Below are 17543 nucleotides of genomic sequence, written 5' to 3'. Positions count from 1 at the left end.
TTGGAGGTAGGCAATTGTAAGGGGTATGTCTGGACTGAAGAATGTAAGGTGCGGGTAGGGTGGAAGTGATTTTTTTGCCCTGCTTCTAAGGTGGCCAGAGGCAGCATCCCGGTGTGGTTTTCCCCTTCGCCTGTCCCCCTTTCATCTGACCAGGCACAGTAACCCTAGATGTCCCCATGCACCCCAGCTCGCTTTTCCACCAGCGCATTAAGTGTCTCTCTCTCTCCCCCTCCTTGCCTGCCTCATCACATTCCCGAGGCATCACCAGCTGCCTGCCAGTGTCCATACAAGGCGAAGCTGGTTGCTGGGCACTCTCCATCGCTTCATTGCCTTCTCTTCTTCAAGGAGATGGAGAGGTCATGGGTTCCCTAGGCAGGGAGGGGAACTCAAGGCCAGGCCAGACTAGGAGAGAGGTGACAACGACTATGTTCCTACATCCCCAGAAATGATGCTAATGGCCAGCAGCCATTAAAAAGAAAAGAAAGGAAAAGAAAAAATGAACTATTCAGAGTTGTCAAGCTGCAGAAGCTCCTTCTCAGAATGATCTCTTTGTTAAATTCCTCACTGCAGGCCTTCAAGGATCTTGACTTCTTAACATTCTCTCTCTCTCTCTCTCATCGAATTCCCTCCTAATATATATATTGTGATGCTAGTTAGCAGAGGCCAGATGCACAGGAGACAGTACATTTAAGAAGAAATTTTGGGAAATGAATTCTCTCCTTAGGCAATTCTTGAAGACACAAGGGTGTGTCCTCCCTTGGCATTTGGTCACCTGAAGCACATGGAAGGAGGAGATAAAATCATGAATGACAGTTGGGCCAGACAAGAGCTATTCAATGTCCTGATCAAGAATGGAGCATCTATGTATAGAAACAGTTTCTCTGTTTGAGTAATTAGCATGAGAAATAAAAGCAGGAAAATACTGTCACCTTAATACCCTGCTTGGTAACTGCTAAAGCTAAGATGCTCGGCAAATATATTAGGAATTTTTTTTCATGGACACATTTTTAAGGATGCCAGGATCAACATAAAGTAGTATGATTAAGGAGCTGGGCATTCAATATTAAAAAGAATGAGACATTGGAGAGAGTGAGAATTTCTAGTCCTGCATTCTCACTACAGGGAAACATTTATCTCTAGTTTTTGGGAAATTGATTTAAATGACAAACTGCATTATTTTATTGATATTTGAGCTAGATTTTTAATTTTCCATTGGATTTTTAACTCTCCAGAAATTGGGGTGGATTAGGATGGGTGGGGGGCAGAGGTCCTATTTTAGAGGGAATGGTCCACATAGAAGGGCTTTTGTTTCTAAAATGGGAGGGGGGCTGTAGCTGCGTACCAAAAAATGTCATCAAAGCTGCAGCTAACATATTGCCTGTTTGGCTGCAATGGTAAGATGTCTTGCATTCTATTTAAATTAACACACTCCTTTCAAAATTTACACCTAAATATATAGACTCAAAAGAGCAAAACCCTTTTCCCCAGACTCTTTGTCCTATTCACTATACATAAATGGGAGAATATGAATTTTATGTAAAGCCTGTGTCTCTCTTTTTTGGGGCAATGCAGTGTTTCCCTTTCATAGGGACACAGAAGTAACCTCTCTGATCCCTTTTGGGTGAATGTATGAAAGAAGGAAAGCAAGCAAGAGGGTGCAAGACATTTTGAGGGAAGCTGCTCCATCACATACATGGATGGATGGATGGATGAATGGATGGATGGATGGATGGATGGATGAGCGGCTGCCCTTTATATTTTGGAAACACTTGTGCAACTGGTCCTGGGAGTAAATGATCTCTGAATTAAATTAATTTAGAGAGAAGGAGGGAATGGTTTGGCTGTTAGCCCAACCCTGAGGACAGCTGTTAGCAGTAAGTGCAACTGAAGGGGATTCCTCAGAGCTCTGCTTTCACTGCTCCACCTCCAGCCAGCACTCTCCATGGGGACTGTCTGTTCCCAAAACATCCCTCTCCCTCTGCCTCTATTCCAGGGTCAAGACAGGGCAAGCCCAAGGAGTAAACAAGCCCCATGATGAAGGGACAGGCATGACTAGAGGTGCGCTGCAAAAATTTTGCTGAAACAGCATCTCCAGAACTTCCTGTGGATTTGAGGCTGAAGGAAAACACTATCTAACCCAAAGGAAAAGAGTAAGTCTTCTCTTGACTTGTGGGAAATTGCTGCTCTGGTGTGACCCAACAGGATGCCTCCTGGAGTGGCTTGGGAAATGGGGAAAGGTAGGTGACACATCTGGATTGGGATTCTCAGTCTTGCACTAAATGTCACTGGAGGGAGAGGCTGGCCAAATCAGACTTCTAAGTGTGGAGGTAGACAGGAGGAGGAGGAGGAGGAGGAGGAGGAGGAGGAGAAAACACCAGTTTTAATGTGGAATTTGCAGAAATAGGTTGTCACAGGGGGGAAAAAAACTTGACTGGGCAGTCATTAATCCATTATCTCATAACAAGCATTTAGGAATAGACATTGTCCAAACACTTCTTTTTTACATACTGGAAATTCAAAACAAAATCAGCTCCTTCCTCTAATTCATTCCTGGTGGATATTCATCCAATGAATTTGATAAACTCTGAACAACAGAGAGGACATTCTTTCCTTAATATTTCCCTGGGAGAACTGTACCTCAGTATAACTTTCTCTTCTGTGATAAAAGCCTTCTCACTGAGGGCTTTTTCCCATGGCTGAGTTAAATTGCTCTCCGCCAATTTTTAAGTCTGCAGACAACTAAACCAGCACAAAATTGCAACTTACACTGCCAATCCTCATTCTGCTTGAACTGCCTCTGTTTCAAGTCACTGTAGTCACCTTATTTCCTTCCAATGATTATGGATAACAAAACCAAACAGATTTTACATACCTAGAAGCTATCCTTGAACAGTGACAGAATAAGAATTCAATACTACTTTAATGCCAGTACAGCTAAGGATCACTTAAGCCTGTCTTACTTGTGCACTGGGGACAAAATGAAGGCCGTATCCTCAGGACCCAGCAGATAAAAGATGTTGTTGTGTTTTTTTGTGATCCTGGTAAGGTGCAAGTGGGAAAGGCCTTCATTCCTTTCAGCCCACAGAGAAGAATCTCTTCTATGCTGCATATTCCCACTACAGTTCCCCAGCAAGTCTTAGAAAGGGTTGATCCTTGCTTGACGCTAAATATCTTTCCATCCCAAATGTTTAACAAGATAACGCTTCTTTACCACTATTCAGTCTTTGGTCCAACACTGTTCAAGTTGAGACAGACTGTACAAGTGATACATCAATGCTATGCCTGTGTCAACAATTGCTTCAGCTTAACAAACCCAGAAGCATTTTTAAATCCTCAGATGGAGATCAGAGGCAGGAAACTTGGCAACTGCTCTTTAGAACAGAGTATAGCTGTTGATGAATGTTACCAGAGACTCATACTATCCTTTTCTGGAGAATATATATCCTCTAAAAAAGAAAGCAGAAAAGAACTCTGGGATATCCCTTCTGACTTAATTGACCTTGTCCCTACTCTATCAAGGAGTAGGTCTCACAGAGAGAGGAGTCTTCTTGAGCAGTCTCTCCAGAATTATCTAAGCGTTTTGAATGTCACTACTAATGGTATCTGTCATCTTCAATGGCATCATTTCTAATAATTTAAATTGGGAGCTTGAGCTATGAGCTACTTAGGGATTTAAAGATTATGGAAGAGACCTTGTACTGTCCAAACTGACTCTGGTGCTCACTCTATGTTTAGTCTTCTTCACCCTGGGGAATCCCCATGACTTTTAATGCTTTCTCCCCACCTGGCACTTACCTGACACCTCTGCAATGTCACCAGGAACCATGTCTTTGGCCTTTATTCTCTGCACCGCCTTCCTGTCGGATCGATAGACCTTGCCCATTTCAGGTTCATACTCCTTTAAGGCCTCAATGGCATTCTCAGCATTTCTTTCCTGCAAGAAGAATGGCCCCCATCTGAATGAAGATGCCCTGTTGTTGCTTTCAATTACTGCTTGGCCCCTGGGGGAAAGCAGATCCATCCCATTCCGCCGATGCAAGAAATCAAGCAGAAACGTGACATCACGTGACCCAGGCACAGACCAAGGATCTGATTTATTAAACTCCTATTCCATTAAGCCTTGATATTTTTTGCACCCTACAATCTGCTTAAAGCAATTTCCTGCTCTCAGAGCAGCCCTAAGTTACAGTACAGCAATCTCATAATGCTAGCAGTCAGTAATGATAATATTCATAAGGTCCATCTAAAGAACAAGAAGTATTAAACCAGATTGTAGTGCATTTAGAGTTTCTGAGCATCAGAGGGGTACTTTGCATACTACAGAGGGGTTCACACATCACATTAAACGATAACGTGGTTTGTTTGGCTTTGGCTGGGTGTGATTTGTGAACTTACCCATTATGCTTTAAAGCAGTGCTTTTCAAAGTTGGCAACTTTAAGATGTGTGTATTTCAACTCTTTGTGAGTCGAAGTCCACACATCTTAAAATTGCCAAGTTTGAAAAATACTGCTTTAAAGCATGGTTTGTTTATTTATTAAATTTATCTTCCACCTTTCATTCAGGAGCTCAAAGTGGCATGTACAGTTCTCCCTCCTATTTTTTCCCACAAAACAACCTCATAAAGTAGGTTGGCTGAGACAGAGGACTGGCCCAGAGTCCCCCAGGAAACTTCTGTAGATGAGAAGGGACTGGATCCTAAATCTCCTGGTTCCAGGGCAACACCTGAATTAGCCCTTAAGTGTAAGGACTGTGCAGGGATCTGGGTTTGAAGGGGCAAAAGGGATTTGGGATGCACAGGGCACTTATGTTTCACCCTTGCAACAGAAGATGTGCCTTTTCCTGGACTCATGATTTCCCGGGTTTTTCCTGTGCAATCCCAGGAAAAGAGGCATTTTATTTAAGGAGCGGCTGACAGATACATGTGCATTCACACATGCTCCAAATGACCTTTTCCCTTGGAATCTGGATTACTGCACAGACTTATTAGTGAACCATTGTGGCCCATCCACCAAACCATAATGAAACAAAACACGGTTAGTTTGTTTACCTGCCATACTCCAACAATGGCATTGGCAATCAGGATCAGTAAGATGACAAATGGTTCCACAAAAGCAGTGACAGTCTCCTCACCTTCTTCAAACCAAGCCAGCACCTGTATAAAGCAGACATGCATAGTGGTGGAGGGAAAGAGAGACAAGGTGGTAAATCTTCCGCTCGGATATGGTCCTCATTCATTTCCCAGTCAGGAATCCTGACTCCTGCTCCCACCTCTCTTTTATCCTTCTGGGATCCCATTTACTTTTTATTCTCCTTGAAAGACTCGTCCTGAGACAGCGGAACCCAGCCTGTACTTTGCATCTGTACAAGACGAAGTATGTCAGTCAATCTCCATGAAACCTGATAGCATCAGCACAAAGGGCTCCTGCTGGTCTGAGTGTGTATGTGCAAACACATGGATGCTGTACAATTGTGCAGGCAGGTGCAAGTGTGCAACTGTACACACATGCACAAATACACAAGTGGAATTGTCATGCTGCCCCCTGCTGGAGAGAGCTGTGTGTGACAGGGTTTCTGTTAGAGGAACAGAGCATGGTCACTGGCATTGTGTGTTTTCCAGATGTGTAGGTGCAAATACACACACTGTGCTTTTGGATTTACCATGGGGGGGCATAATTGTTGGAAGGATTATAGTCAATCAACAGCACAAATGTACTTTGTAATGCTGAGCTGAATGTTTCCCAGAGTTATGTCCAAAGAATTTATTAGACTTTCTTTTCTTTGTTTGCACTTCCAAATTCAGCACTTAAAATTCAAAACAAGCCTCCCTCTTATTGGCTTCATTCTAAATAACCACAGTCCTAAAAATCAGAATTCTTGTAAAAAGTATGAATGCTCCCAGACTATTCTGCTTAATGAAGCTTCAGGTGGGTAAAAGCTTAACAATCATAAGAAAAGAGGTAACACTACAGACAAATCCTTTCATCAGCTGCAGAAGAGATAAGTGTAGGTGCGTGCAAAAGAGAAAATGCATATTGTTCTAGTGCCAGTTGAGCATCCCCAGAAGTGTGTTTTGCAGTCATTCTCTGGTAGAGAAGAATTCAGCCCAGTCTGAATAGCAGCTTTTCCAAACCACAGGAATTCTGAAATCTCTAGCTGAGCACATCTGGATGCACCACCATGGTGAAGACAGCATCATTTCTAATGTAATCTTAATTTTATTTATGTTGTCTGCCCTATTTTTCATTGATAAAACAATCCCAAAGCAAATTGTTCTTTCCCATATTCAGAAGCCCCATAATACTTCATATCCTACAGAGTTCCATAGGAGAGAGAAAGAAAATAAGGAAATGGACTGAACAATCTGGTTGATTGCCTTTTTGACCAAGAAAACTCCAATATTCCTAGGCTGTCTGAGAATGAGATGTTGAGCCACAGCTAAATGAGAACCAAGCTGTAAATGGTGACCTTTTCTGAGACCTCCTGTTGCTGAGCCTGGCCATGTGCTCCTGAAAGATCTAGTATCACAATCTGAGGAGGTAACATCTCAAGTGTCAAGAAACTAGGCAACACGACAGGCCATGATGAGGCTCCATGTGCTGAAACAAGGAAAACCTCAGCTTCTGTTGCGTTAGGTTTGCTGTACTACAAAAATGGCAAGGGTTTATGGTTCCTACGAACTTGAGAGTATTCGTTGTCATACAGGAACATCCAGGCTAGGTGATCTCCATATTCTCTTTCTGGACTGAGCCAATGTATTCATTATAGTGGAAGTACAATTATAATTTAAACCTACTGAAGAAAAACACTCTGGCTGAGATAGACAAATTGACTTCTTTGATCAGAGAAAAGACAATATCTATGTTTATTGCTGACTGGAAACCCCTTATAGACTTTTTGAGTAAACAGAAAAAAATGAACTTATGATTTATGGTTTTGATGATTAGACAGGATAGATTATAGAAAGAAGAAAGTAATGTTGTAACCATAGACTAAGAGGTAAATTTATAACTGTACTTATAACTGCTGTAAAGAAGATCAAAAGCCACTTCTTTGTATCTTCTTTCTTTTTTTCTCTTTTTCTTTTCCTTTTCTTGCACTTTTAGCTTTTTTTTTCTGATTTCTCTCTTTTCTTCTTCTTACTTTATATTGCATTCGTTTTTATTTTCCTTTTTAAAACTATATATATATATATATATATATATATAAACACTGCACATTTGGAAGACAACTGATACACAAACTGTTTTCTGGGATCAAGCCCAGAAGGAAGTGGTTTCGTGAATTTACAGTAAGAAATTGGTAATCCTGATGGGCTGAAATCAGACTAGAATATCATTATTCTCTCAGAGGAAGTTAAATGTAAATGTCATTAAATAAACATTCGTGAAATATTTGAAAATGGCCAGATAAAATGTGGTGCCTGCCTTTAGCATGAAAGAGTCAAAAGGGATTGCTAAACTGGTAAATTAGCTCACTAACCAGCATGCTTCCTAAATTGTTATGCAGAAGGAAGCCAGATTTGAGCCCTGAGAAAAAGAAACAGAGTGCCCTGATTGAATTGAACAACTATAAGCATCCCAAAGGTTAAATAATAATTGATGAGGAAAAAACACATTTGAGATGCTCAGATGCACTGTTTTCATTTACATGTATTACCTATGTTGCCAGTGAAAATAATTCCAGCTCTAAATCCTGACTCAGATTAAGCCCTTGTTAATCCCTCCATTTATGGTGAATGGGGCTTATTAAATGTGGCATTGCAGTGATTTCTTCCCACCCACCCAATTCACTAATTTGTTGGCACTCATTACTAATAGAAGAGAATATCTGTAGCTCATGGTTGAACTGTGGAGTCTTTGGTGCTCTCTGAGCTTGGTTGTTTGCTTGCAGGCGTTTCATTACCCAACTAGGTAACATCATCAGTGCAAGGGAGTGTGGAGTTTGCTTCTTGTTTATATACAGTAGCTTGCCCAGGACAGCTATAAAGAGGCAGCAAACCCCACACTCGCTCCCACTGATGATGTTGGGTAATGAAACATCTACAAGCAAATAACCAAGCTCAGAGAGCACCAAGGACTCCACTCATTACTAAATCATCTATCTAAAATCAATCCAATATACTGCAACTCTGTTCTTTCTATTCCAATTCAGTGGACGTTGGTGTGTTCCTAACACAGGATGGCATTCCCAAAGGGCAGGCTCGCAGTTATCACTTGCCTATGACACAGCTTCTTCCCCATTCTGCCCCCAAACGGTTACCTCTCCTCTTCAGCCCTGTGTGGACTTCCCAAACTCCCTCAGTTACAAGGCCATTGTCACTTACGAAAGAGATGCAGGCTGCGAGCAGGAGAATTCGCACAAGCAAGTCTTCAAATTGTTCCACCACCAGCTCCCATATACTTTTGCCTGATAAGCAAGAAAGGGTGGAATGAAAGGCTCAAAGGAGGTACTGACTGTAGAGATGGGGTGGGGACAGTCAGGCTACCCCCACCCCATCAAAAAAGCAATGGGCTGTAAGGAAAGAGAGAAGGGACAGCGGGCCTGCAAACATCCACAATGACCTGCCGTAAAAGAGAACTCTGAAATAGATTTTTTAACAAGTTCTAGCAGGTACGCTTGAGGAAATGGCAGGTTCGTCTATGCAAGTCTAACCACATGTTAACAGAAGCTTGGTTGCAAACATTAACTTAGAGGAATGGCAGGGTATACAACCATCTTTGTTCCTCTGCCTCTTCCCAATTGATCTGTTTCCCAAAGGGAGATCTTTGCCTCATCCAAGAGTCTCATTTTTTTTCTCCCAGTGACCAAGCAGCCTCCATTACATGGCCCAACAGCATTTCAAAGAACCAAGCTGTCTTTTATCACAGATATGCCTCTTAGAAGGTTTTAATTAGTTCTAAGGGCCCAAGAAAGGAAAATTGGGTGCTAAGCAATACTTGGCAGAACATGTCGTGGATAGGACAACTTAAGGCTTGGTAGGGACAGAACGTGGCATCTGATTGGTCAGAGGAATTGCTCTGTGTCTATGCCTCATGATGGAACCTGGTGGAAATGGTTGGGACAGGCCACATGGCAATTCACAGATAAACCTGAGATTTTATTTCTAAATAGAAAGTTTGAGGTCCCATCTGGAGATCTGATAGCCACAGACTCAGTTTTATAATCTGTAGGAATCTTTGGGGCCATGCTAATTCAAGATAGAGAGGTTTTTCCTAATACCTCCAAACACTTCTGCACAATCTTTCTCAGGACTCACCTTCTTCAGCTGGGAGTTCTGGGATTTAGAGACAGCAAGTTGAGAGAGGAAAAGAAAGGAAAAGAGAGAAAGAAAAGCTGGTTAGGGTTATTGCTAGTAAGACTTTTGCTGAGTGGTCAAGCAAAGGTAGCAACAGAGGAGGGGTATGAGCTAAACTACTCTGGATTTACAGAAAGGTTGGTTCCACACATGGAGTTTAAAGTTAATTATCAGGGTCATAACTCCACTGTTAGAAAGAAAGAGTTACGTGGTCATGCTTGAGTTTAGGGAGCTGATTGTGAAGTGGATATGGACACCCCTGCAGAAATGAGTAGGCCTTCTACTGAGTTCAATTTGTAAACCTTTGGGCCTAAGTGACTGCAGAACTGGGTGGAGGATCAGAAACCCTTAGAGGTAGGACTTCACAAGGAGATAGGAAGGTACAGACTGGGGTCATTTAGAGCAGCTACATACTCATGCGTGTACCACAAAATAGCACATCCACACATTTCCAATCCCATATGATCGAATTCTTGCTATAGTCCTATTGAGGAGTCCAGAACTTCTGTCCTTTCCCTATAACCTTGGAGGACGTTATAAAATTAGGAAATTACACTGTCCTGTCAGTCATTTGCATCTTTGGCAGCATGTTATGTTCCACCCCTCACAAAACAAGCCTAATTTCTCCATATCCACCCACTCACACACCATCTCAACCAACAAACTATTACATTTTGTAAACTCCTCTCAAATCTACCCAGCACCTAGCCAGCTCTCTTCACTGGCTGTGTAATATCAATACCTCTCTCTCATTTCTACCTCCCGGCTGCTTCTACAAGTTGCCCATCAGCAATTTTGATATCTCGTTCATACCAAAGGGAATTTACTGAGTTATTCTTAGCAAAGCAGCAGCAGCTGCCCTGTCCCCAGCGTGGCTACCTCCCCCCAACTTTGCAGTCTTCAATGTTCCCTCTTGTGCTTTGCTTCTACCTTCATTCTTATTCACCTTCCATGGCCAACTTCAGACTCCACTAGACCATCTCTATCACCTCCTTCCTGCTTTCCAATAATTACGTAACAATTTTTCTTTGACAAATGTTGATTCCTCTTTCATCTCTTCTTATTGTTTCTGTCCTTCCTTACATGCTAGAATCCACGTCCATCATTGTCCAACTCTAGCTATATGACTTTTGCTTTCTTTTCTTCTCATATCTACCTTGCTTTGCACATCCTTTCAGCTCTCTGGCTCTCCATCCCCCTGCCTCCTTGAATCCTGGCACCTGGCCACATGGGTACCAAAAGGGTCATGATTTTAGAAAGCACTCACCATTGGGTCCATATTTTTCCAGATTCTTCTTCACCTGCTCAGGAGAGAGACCTGTATGCTCACTTACTCCAAAGTAAGCCAGGCACTCTTCTGCTGTTTTGGCATGGGCGTTCTCCATTTTTGCCCTACCGCAGCTGTCCCGTTGTGTTTAAAGCCGCTCCCCACTTCCTCCGGCTTGGCCTGCTTCTGCTGTTCCCTTGCTGTATGTTCAATGGAGTGTCACGCGTGCCCCCGTTGAGTTCCTCCAATTTCTCAGCAGACCATGGTCCTTGGAGCACAGTATCCAACGATGGAGGGAAAGCCCGGCGACCCGTTGTTGTACAGAAGCCTTCACCAAGCTCTGAGGCTGGCACACGTCCTTATGAGGCAGCCTGAGGACCAGATCCTTGGACATTCTCCGTGGGCCCCCATTGGGTGACTAGCGCTGACATCACTTCATCCACCAACTCACATATGGCCTTCTGCGGAGAGAAGGTATTTTTGCTGACTTGAAGGGAGAAGCCAGGAGGATGGTTGGCTTGGGATGGGGGGAGGAGGCGAGAGGAGGCCGAGTGTCCACAGACCCATGTGTCACTCAAATGCTTGCCTGTTTCTTTCAAGAGATCTCACCCTAGCCTCCCCCTCCTGCCTCCCACAGATTTAGGGTTTATTTCTGTCACTTGTCGTCTGTAATGAAGATACACAGAGAAGTGGGTTGCCCTCATTCCCATATATGCAACTAAATTAATCTGTTTGCCATGTCTTTCTCATTTACATAGGCTTTAACTATTATTTAATAATCCACACATGTGCATTTATATATGTATCATAGATAAAGTATTTTAGTTTTTCTCTCATTCCTTCTACACGCTGTTTAATTTTTCTTTGTCGGACCTATCATCCCTCTCTCTCAGTTTGCAATCTCTGACAGACAGATGACCAAGAGATATTCACAAGCTGCAGAGGTCCTGTCATTTGTCTTTGGTATCTGCTACTACCCCTAAGCATGATTGTTGCGCTTCTGGCTATCATGGCTTGTGGCCACAATCCATGACCAATTATTGCTTTTTCAAGCCATGCATTGTACATTCTATTGCAATTTCTTGCAGCAACTGACTCTTTGATGTTAATCTTTTTTATTATACATCGTACAACAATTATTTGATTTAAAAACTAAAAAGGGTTTATTTATTTATCTTGTTGTGTGGAATGATGAAGCAAGACATCTGAGTAAACTCAAATTATTTGTTCCATTATTTCAAATACAGAGAAATTATATGTGCATGCAAGTCTATAATGCTTCTATACTATACAATGTTTTTTTCATAACCATAAATGTTACTATTGCTTTTACTGACTGTGCAGTCACTGGGAAGATCATATTTAAAGTAGACCCACTGAAATTAAAATACAAAGACCAATTTATACCAATGTAAATCCCATAAAAAATTGATCCAACTTGGTATTCCTGTGTATGTCCCACTCAGTGCAAGGCTATAGATACCAATTCATAAATAAATCACATTTGGTCCAAAGAAATATATTGCTCAAAATTAACAGAAGACTACAACCGTAACTGATCAAAATGGGTAGATGGAAATTAATTATGACTACGGCCTGATCCAAATGGACAAATGGAAAACCTTCATACAGATCCAAAAGATTTGTCTTTGGGATCCATACTTTTTCAATACCAATAGGAATATTTATAAGGGTATCCTAAGTATTATACTTGCTGTAAGTGGATATATACCAAGGTGAAATATTAAGCTCTCATACAATGAATCAATCTAACTCTATATTAGGGGTGGTAGTGAAGAGGAAATCTTTTTCCCACCATTTTATTCTGGAGCTTTTTACGCAGATGTTGTTCTCTCATTCTTTGTGAGGTTCTCATCTCTTTCCTTTCAGCATATTAATCCAGATAACCACATCAAGTCAAATGATCACTGTTCCTTTGACACTTGCATCAAGTGGTAGCTCAGTACACATACATACAAGTAACTGCCCAGAATAGTTTATCAATTCATTTCTAAGGGCATGAGGCTTCATTGGTAAAAAATTTTTTAAAAAGGTCCTTGCGTGTAGTGAGATTATCACCTTTCGTTCTGTGCGTAACAAGTTGTCTGAATTCATTGCAGATAATATGTGGATGGTTACAGAATCTCAAATGAGACATTAAACATGGTAAACAGATTAAAGGAATGGAAGGAATAAAAATTAACACTGTTGTTTTGATTTTTTTCCAGGGATCTTTCTAAATATACAGCTGTCTTCTCACTAGGAACGAAGGACAAAACCCAGTTTCTCTAGAGCCTGGCTGGGGAATTCTGGGAGTTGAAGTCCACCCATCTTAAACTTGCCAAGGTTGAGAAACACTGCTCTGGATAGTAATTGGACATCTTTGGACACCCACCTTCCAAGAAACATGCAAAGGATTTCACAATTATCTGAAAAACAGAGGTTATGAGAAGATATTTGGAGTGAGATATCATGGTTCATAATGTGTCCAGGGTTGGGAATGGAAGGGCAACCGTGAGTCCTATTTTACACAGAGTGGTCCTCAATTTGGTATTCTCTTTTATCTGAAACCTTTCTGTTGCAAAGCATGGCCATTACACTGACCTCCACATACAGAGAAAACCCCATCCAAAGTATGATTCAAGCTGGAAGAATGGTTGGTGAAGGTGACAGAACTTGCAGAGATGGCAACATTGACTTAGATTAGGGAAAAGACAACCACTACATTTGTTAGTGACTGGAAACTCTTTATGTACTTTTTGCTGAAAACAGAAAAAAACAAACGGGTTTGATGATTAGAAAGGATAGAATATGGGAAGAAGGGAGCCACGATATAACTATATAGAGAGAAGATAAAATATACATGTATTTGTAATTGCTGTAAAGAAAATCAGAAGCCGCTTCTTTATATCTTTCTTTTCTTTTTCTTTTTGTCTTTTCTTTTTTATTTATTTATCACTTTATCTTACTTTCCTTTTTCTTTTTTTTAAATTTATATTGCTTTTAGTCTGTAAAAAAATTATCCAATAAGAATTAATTTTTTTAAAAAAGTAGGATTCAAGCTTTACAATTTTCAATAGTTTTTATCCTCATACCTCCCAGTTGGTAGGCATCTGACTTTAATCGGGAGCAGCGGGGGGCGGGGGCGGGGATTGACACAGATTTACTAATGGCAGAAGACTGAAATGAAGATTCTGTTCCCTGTCACAGCCTTTAAAAGACTCTGTTTAAAGATAAGGAACCAGCAGAAGGAGGGAGAGCAAAGGACTTGGAAGTGCCTATCAACAGCTAATACCTGGATAGGAGAGTAAGCAATCACATAGTCGTCTCATTAGGGTGAAACAGGTCATTGTTCTGATTTAATTCTAGCAATTATTTATAAATTTGTCTTGAAATCTAGATATTATCACATGCAAATTTGTTGCAAGTATATATCCCAGTTTGTCCCATGAAGGTGCATTTCTTCTTTTAAAGCTCTTACTAATAGCCAAGCCACAACTGGGGTTAAGAGAGGAGACATTGACAAGTGCTTTAGCAATCTGAGGAAGTGGCTAGGAGTCTGTTTTTCCACAATGGTCTAACTTGTGGTGGAGCAACAGAAGGTGGAGGGATAGGAAACAGAATCTTTAACCACTTCAAACAATTATTGTTGCTCGCACAGTCAGCAAGATGTTTAGAATCCACCTATCAAGTCCTTCCCAAGGATCTGGGATAGGCAGATGTTGTTGTTTGATGGTGTTAAAGGTATTGTTGCAGGATGTAAGCTGTTCTAAGTAAAACTGCCTTTTGTAATTGACTGATGATTTTGTCAGTGCTGAGGATTTTCAAGTGGTGCTCCAGATGTTTTTGGATTGCACCCAAAGTGTCTATTACTATTGGTTCTATCTTTGCTTTCTTTTTACAGGTCTTTGCATTCTGTGATTTTCTCCAGTTCTTTCTCTTCTCTTCTCTTCTGCTGTCTCCAGGTATTGCAATGTCCACTATCCAGACTTTTTTGTCTTTCTTATCAACAATCATTAAGTCTGGGGTGCTGTGTGGCAGGTGCTTGTCTGTTTGAATTCTAAAGCCCAGAGCACTTGAGCTTCTTCATTTTCTATTACTTTGTCTTTTTTGTGGTCCCACCAGTTCTTGTTTGCAGGCAAATGGTATTTTTTGCAGATATTCCAATGCACCATTGTTGCTGTTTTGTCATGCTGTTGTTTGTAGTCAGCCTGTGTGATCTTATTGCAGCAGCCAACTAAGTGGTCCACTATTTCTTCAGCTTCTTTGCAGAGGTGGCATTTGTTGTCTGTTGCTGTCTTCTCAATTCTGGCTTTGTATGCATTTGTTCTTAAGGCTTGGTCTTGTGCAGCCAGAATTAGCCCCTCTGTCTCTTTCTTCAGCTTTCCTCCTCTTAGCCATTGCCAGGTCTTCTTGTTATCTGCTTTGCCTGCTAGTTTTTTTGTGTACTGGCCATGTAATATTTTACCTTGCCATGTCTCTTTTCTATTCTTCATTTCATCTTTCTTGTGGGCCAGTTTGATCTCTTCAGTATTCAGTAAGCCTTAATGGTGTACTAGCTTCAGTGCATCTTCTTCATTGTCCTTCAGATATTCTTCTAATGCCCTTTTTTCTTCTCCAGCTGTCTAGTGTACTTGCAACATTCCATGCTCACCAATACTCCTTGGTAAGTAGAGTGTCAACGTAACTGCGTGGATGAAGGGCATGATTCATTGTCATTATTTTTCTGGTCATCCTATCCAGGGCTTCTAGTTCAGCTTGAATCCAGTCCGCTATTCCAGCTATGTATCTAATGACTGGAATTCCCAGGTGTTAATTGCCTTGATGGTATTTCCTCCACTGAGTTTGGATGTTAAGATCTTCTTCACTCTCATGATGGATTCACTCCTAACCTTCTTCTTGACTTGAATGTGCTTGATGTCGTCAGCTTGAAGGATGCCCAGGTATTTGTAGTGATCTTCTTTATCCAGACTGTTCATGTTATTTCCATAGGGCATCTTGATTCCTTCAGTTTTCACTATTATTATTATTATTATTATTATTATTACTACTACTATTATTAAAAAAGCTGTCCCCGTATTTGACATGTATATGGAAGTCACATGTTTTTGCCAAGATATGAAGAGTGATAGATAGAAAGAGCTCCATCCACTCATCAAGTGATGAATGTCTCTGGGTAGGATATCTAAGAACTTGATGGGGGAGGAGGGGAAGAGGATGGACGAGAAAGGGTCTTCTGTTCTGAAAGGCTTTTCAATCCAGCAAGGAGTGAGGAGAATAAGAGGGGCATTGAAACCAAATCCCATAAACAGTAGAGTGGGATGATATCCTCCAAGGGGAATATTTCCCTTCAAATTTGACAAGTTTTCTTCGACGTGACATATTGAGAATATGGAATAGATATAAACCTAGGTTGTCTCTGAAGGTTCCTTTATGGTTGTCACCACAAGAAGCTTTTTATAGAAGAGAAATGATAACTAAACATAAATGGTTAACTTATGGTGATGTATTGGAATTTTCTCAAAGGCACTTTAAATTAAAGACTAGAGAAGAATTAATATTAGAAGGATACAGGTGTCAATGGTTTTCCTATGTACAATTACAAGAAAGATTTAAAATAGATAAAAGGACTTATGGTTTTGGATATGGTAAGACTGAATTTGCAGCAGAATTATGTACTAATGATGAACATGTTATTGCAAAAATGTACAAACTTTCATTGAAACTAGAGACAGAAGATGAACAAGTTAATAACTATATGATAAATGGGCTAAAAACTTTAGCTACAACATACAGATGGAACAATGGGAAAATATGTGGCAGAAAGGACTGAAATTTACATTTTGTTATAACATTAAAGAGAACTTTCATAACGTGATGTATCATTTGTACTTGTTGCCAGAAAAATTATCTAAAATGTACAAAGGTACTTTGAATGTATGTTGGAAATGTGAACAAGAAGAAGGACATTTTATCATCTCTGGTGGACTTGTAAAAAGCAAAAAAAAAATTGGAATCAGATACATATTTCAATACAGAAGATTTTAAAGATTAATGTTCAATCAAAACCAGAGACTTTCCTTTTGGGTTTAATGGATAAACAGTTGGAAAAAACTTATAGAACTTTGTTGTTATATGTGATAACAGCAGCAAGGCTTTTATATTCACACAGGTGGAAAGATAAGATTCTATAATGGAAGAATGGATAGTGAAGCTGATGGACTTGGCTGAGATGGCGAAATTGATGGCTTTGATTCAAGATAAGACATTGTGTAATTTTAATGCTAACTGGAAACCTTTTTTGGACTTTTTGCAAGAAACAGAAAAAATGAAATTATGATGCATGGATTTGATTATTAGAAATAATATGGGTTAATAGAAATAATGGAAGTTATGTTGTAAATTTAGAGCAAGAGTTCGATCTATATAGTTACTTATATCTGTTGCAAGGAGTCAATTCTTTCTCTTTTTTTATCTTTTCTTTTTTTCTGCACTCTTGATCTTTACTATCCTCTTTTTTTCCAATTTTTTTCCTTCTTCTTTTTCTTAATATTAGTTCTTGTTAGTTTTTACTGGGTTTTTTTTAATTTAATAAAGTTATTATAAAAAAATTGACAAGATTTCTGCATGACAGCTGATCATGGTCTGTGAAAGTTAATTTCAGGGATACCCCTGAAAGTCAAGAGTGGGAAGCCCAAATGCTAAATGAACACAGTGTCTGATTGTGTCTTACCAAAAATAAGATAGGCAACATCAATCTAAACCTGGGAATTAAGAAAAAACTCATGAGCATGAAAAAACTCATGAAAATAGCCACAGGGAGTGACTGAAAAAGTCAAGTCAAGCCATGACACACAGAAAAAAGGGTGGGCTTCAGTCACATGGTTCTGCCTGCCATCTTGACTTTTTTTACCCCGACATCCCTGAAAATAGCATTTAGATTTTGCCTTTACAGCATAAACCTAACCCTGTATGCTCAA

General features: G+C 40.4%; 1 protein-coding gene and 1 long non-coding RNA gene across 2 annotated transcripts in view; one reads left to right on the top strand and one right to left on the bottom strand.

Moving 5' to 3' along the window:
* ATP2A1 (ATPase sarcoplasmic/endoplasmic reticulum Ca2+ transporting 1) overlaps positions 1-3934 on the bottom strand; it is a 32335-nt gene extending 28401 nt beyond the window's left edge. Inside the window, exon 1 of the mRNA XM_025172075.2 lies at positions 3796-3934. Within this exon, the coding sequence (XP_025027843.2) occupies positions 3796-3883 (88 nt within the window). The 5' untranslated portion in view covers positions 3884-3934. The remainder of the gene's footprint in view (positions 1-3795) is intronic.
* LOC112541650 (uncharacterized) lies at positions 2006-17130 on the top strand. Its single transcript, XR_003085639.2, has 4 exons — positions 2006-2150; positions 10820-11037; positions 12792-15506; positions 16736-17130. It is a non-coding gene; the product is annotated as an uncharacterized LOC112541650 (long non-coding RNA).
* Positions 17131-17543: the final 413 nt, after the last annotated feature.

This window comes from Python bivittatus, unplaced genomic scaffold (assembly GCF_059951505.1).
Source record: "Python bivittatus isolate LINGU-HERP-01145 unplaced genomic scaffold, Pbiv_v1 ctg000440_np1212, whole genome shotgun sequence".
Classification (NCBI taxonomy): domain Eukaryota; kingdom Metazoa; phylum Chordata; class Lepidosauria; order Squamata; family Pythonidae; genus Python; species Python bivittatus.
The sequence above is the reverse complement of the archived record's forward strand: the minus strand, read 5'-3'. Positions and strand labels throughout refer to the sequence as shown.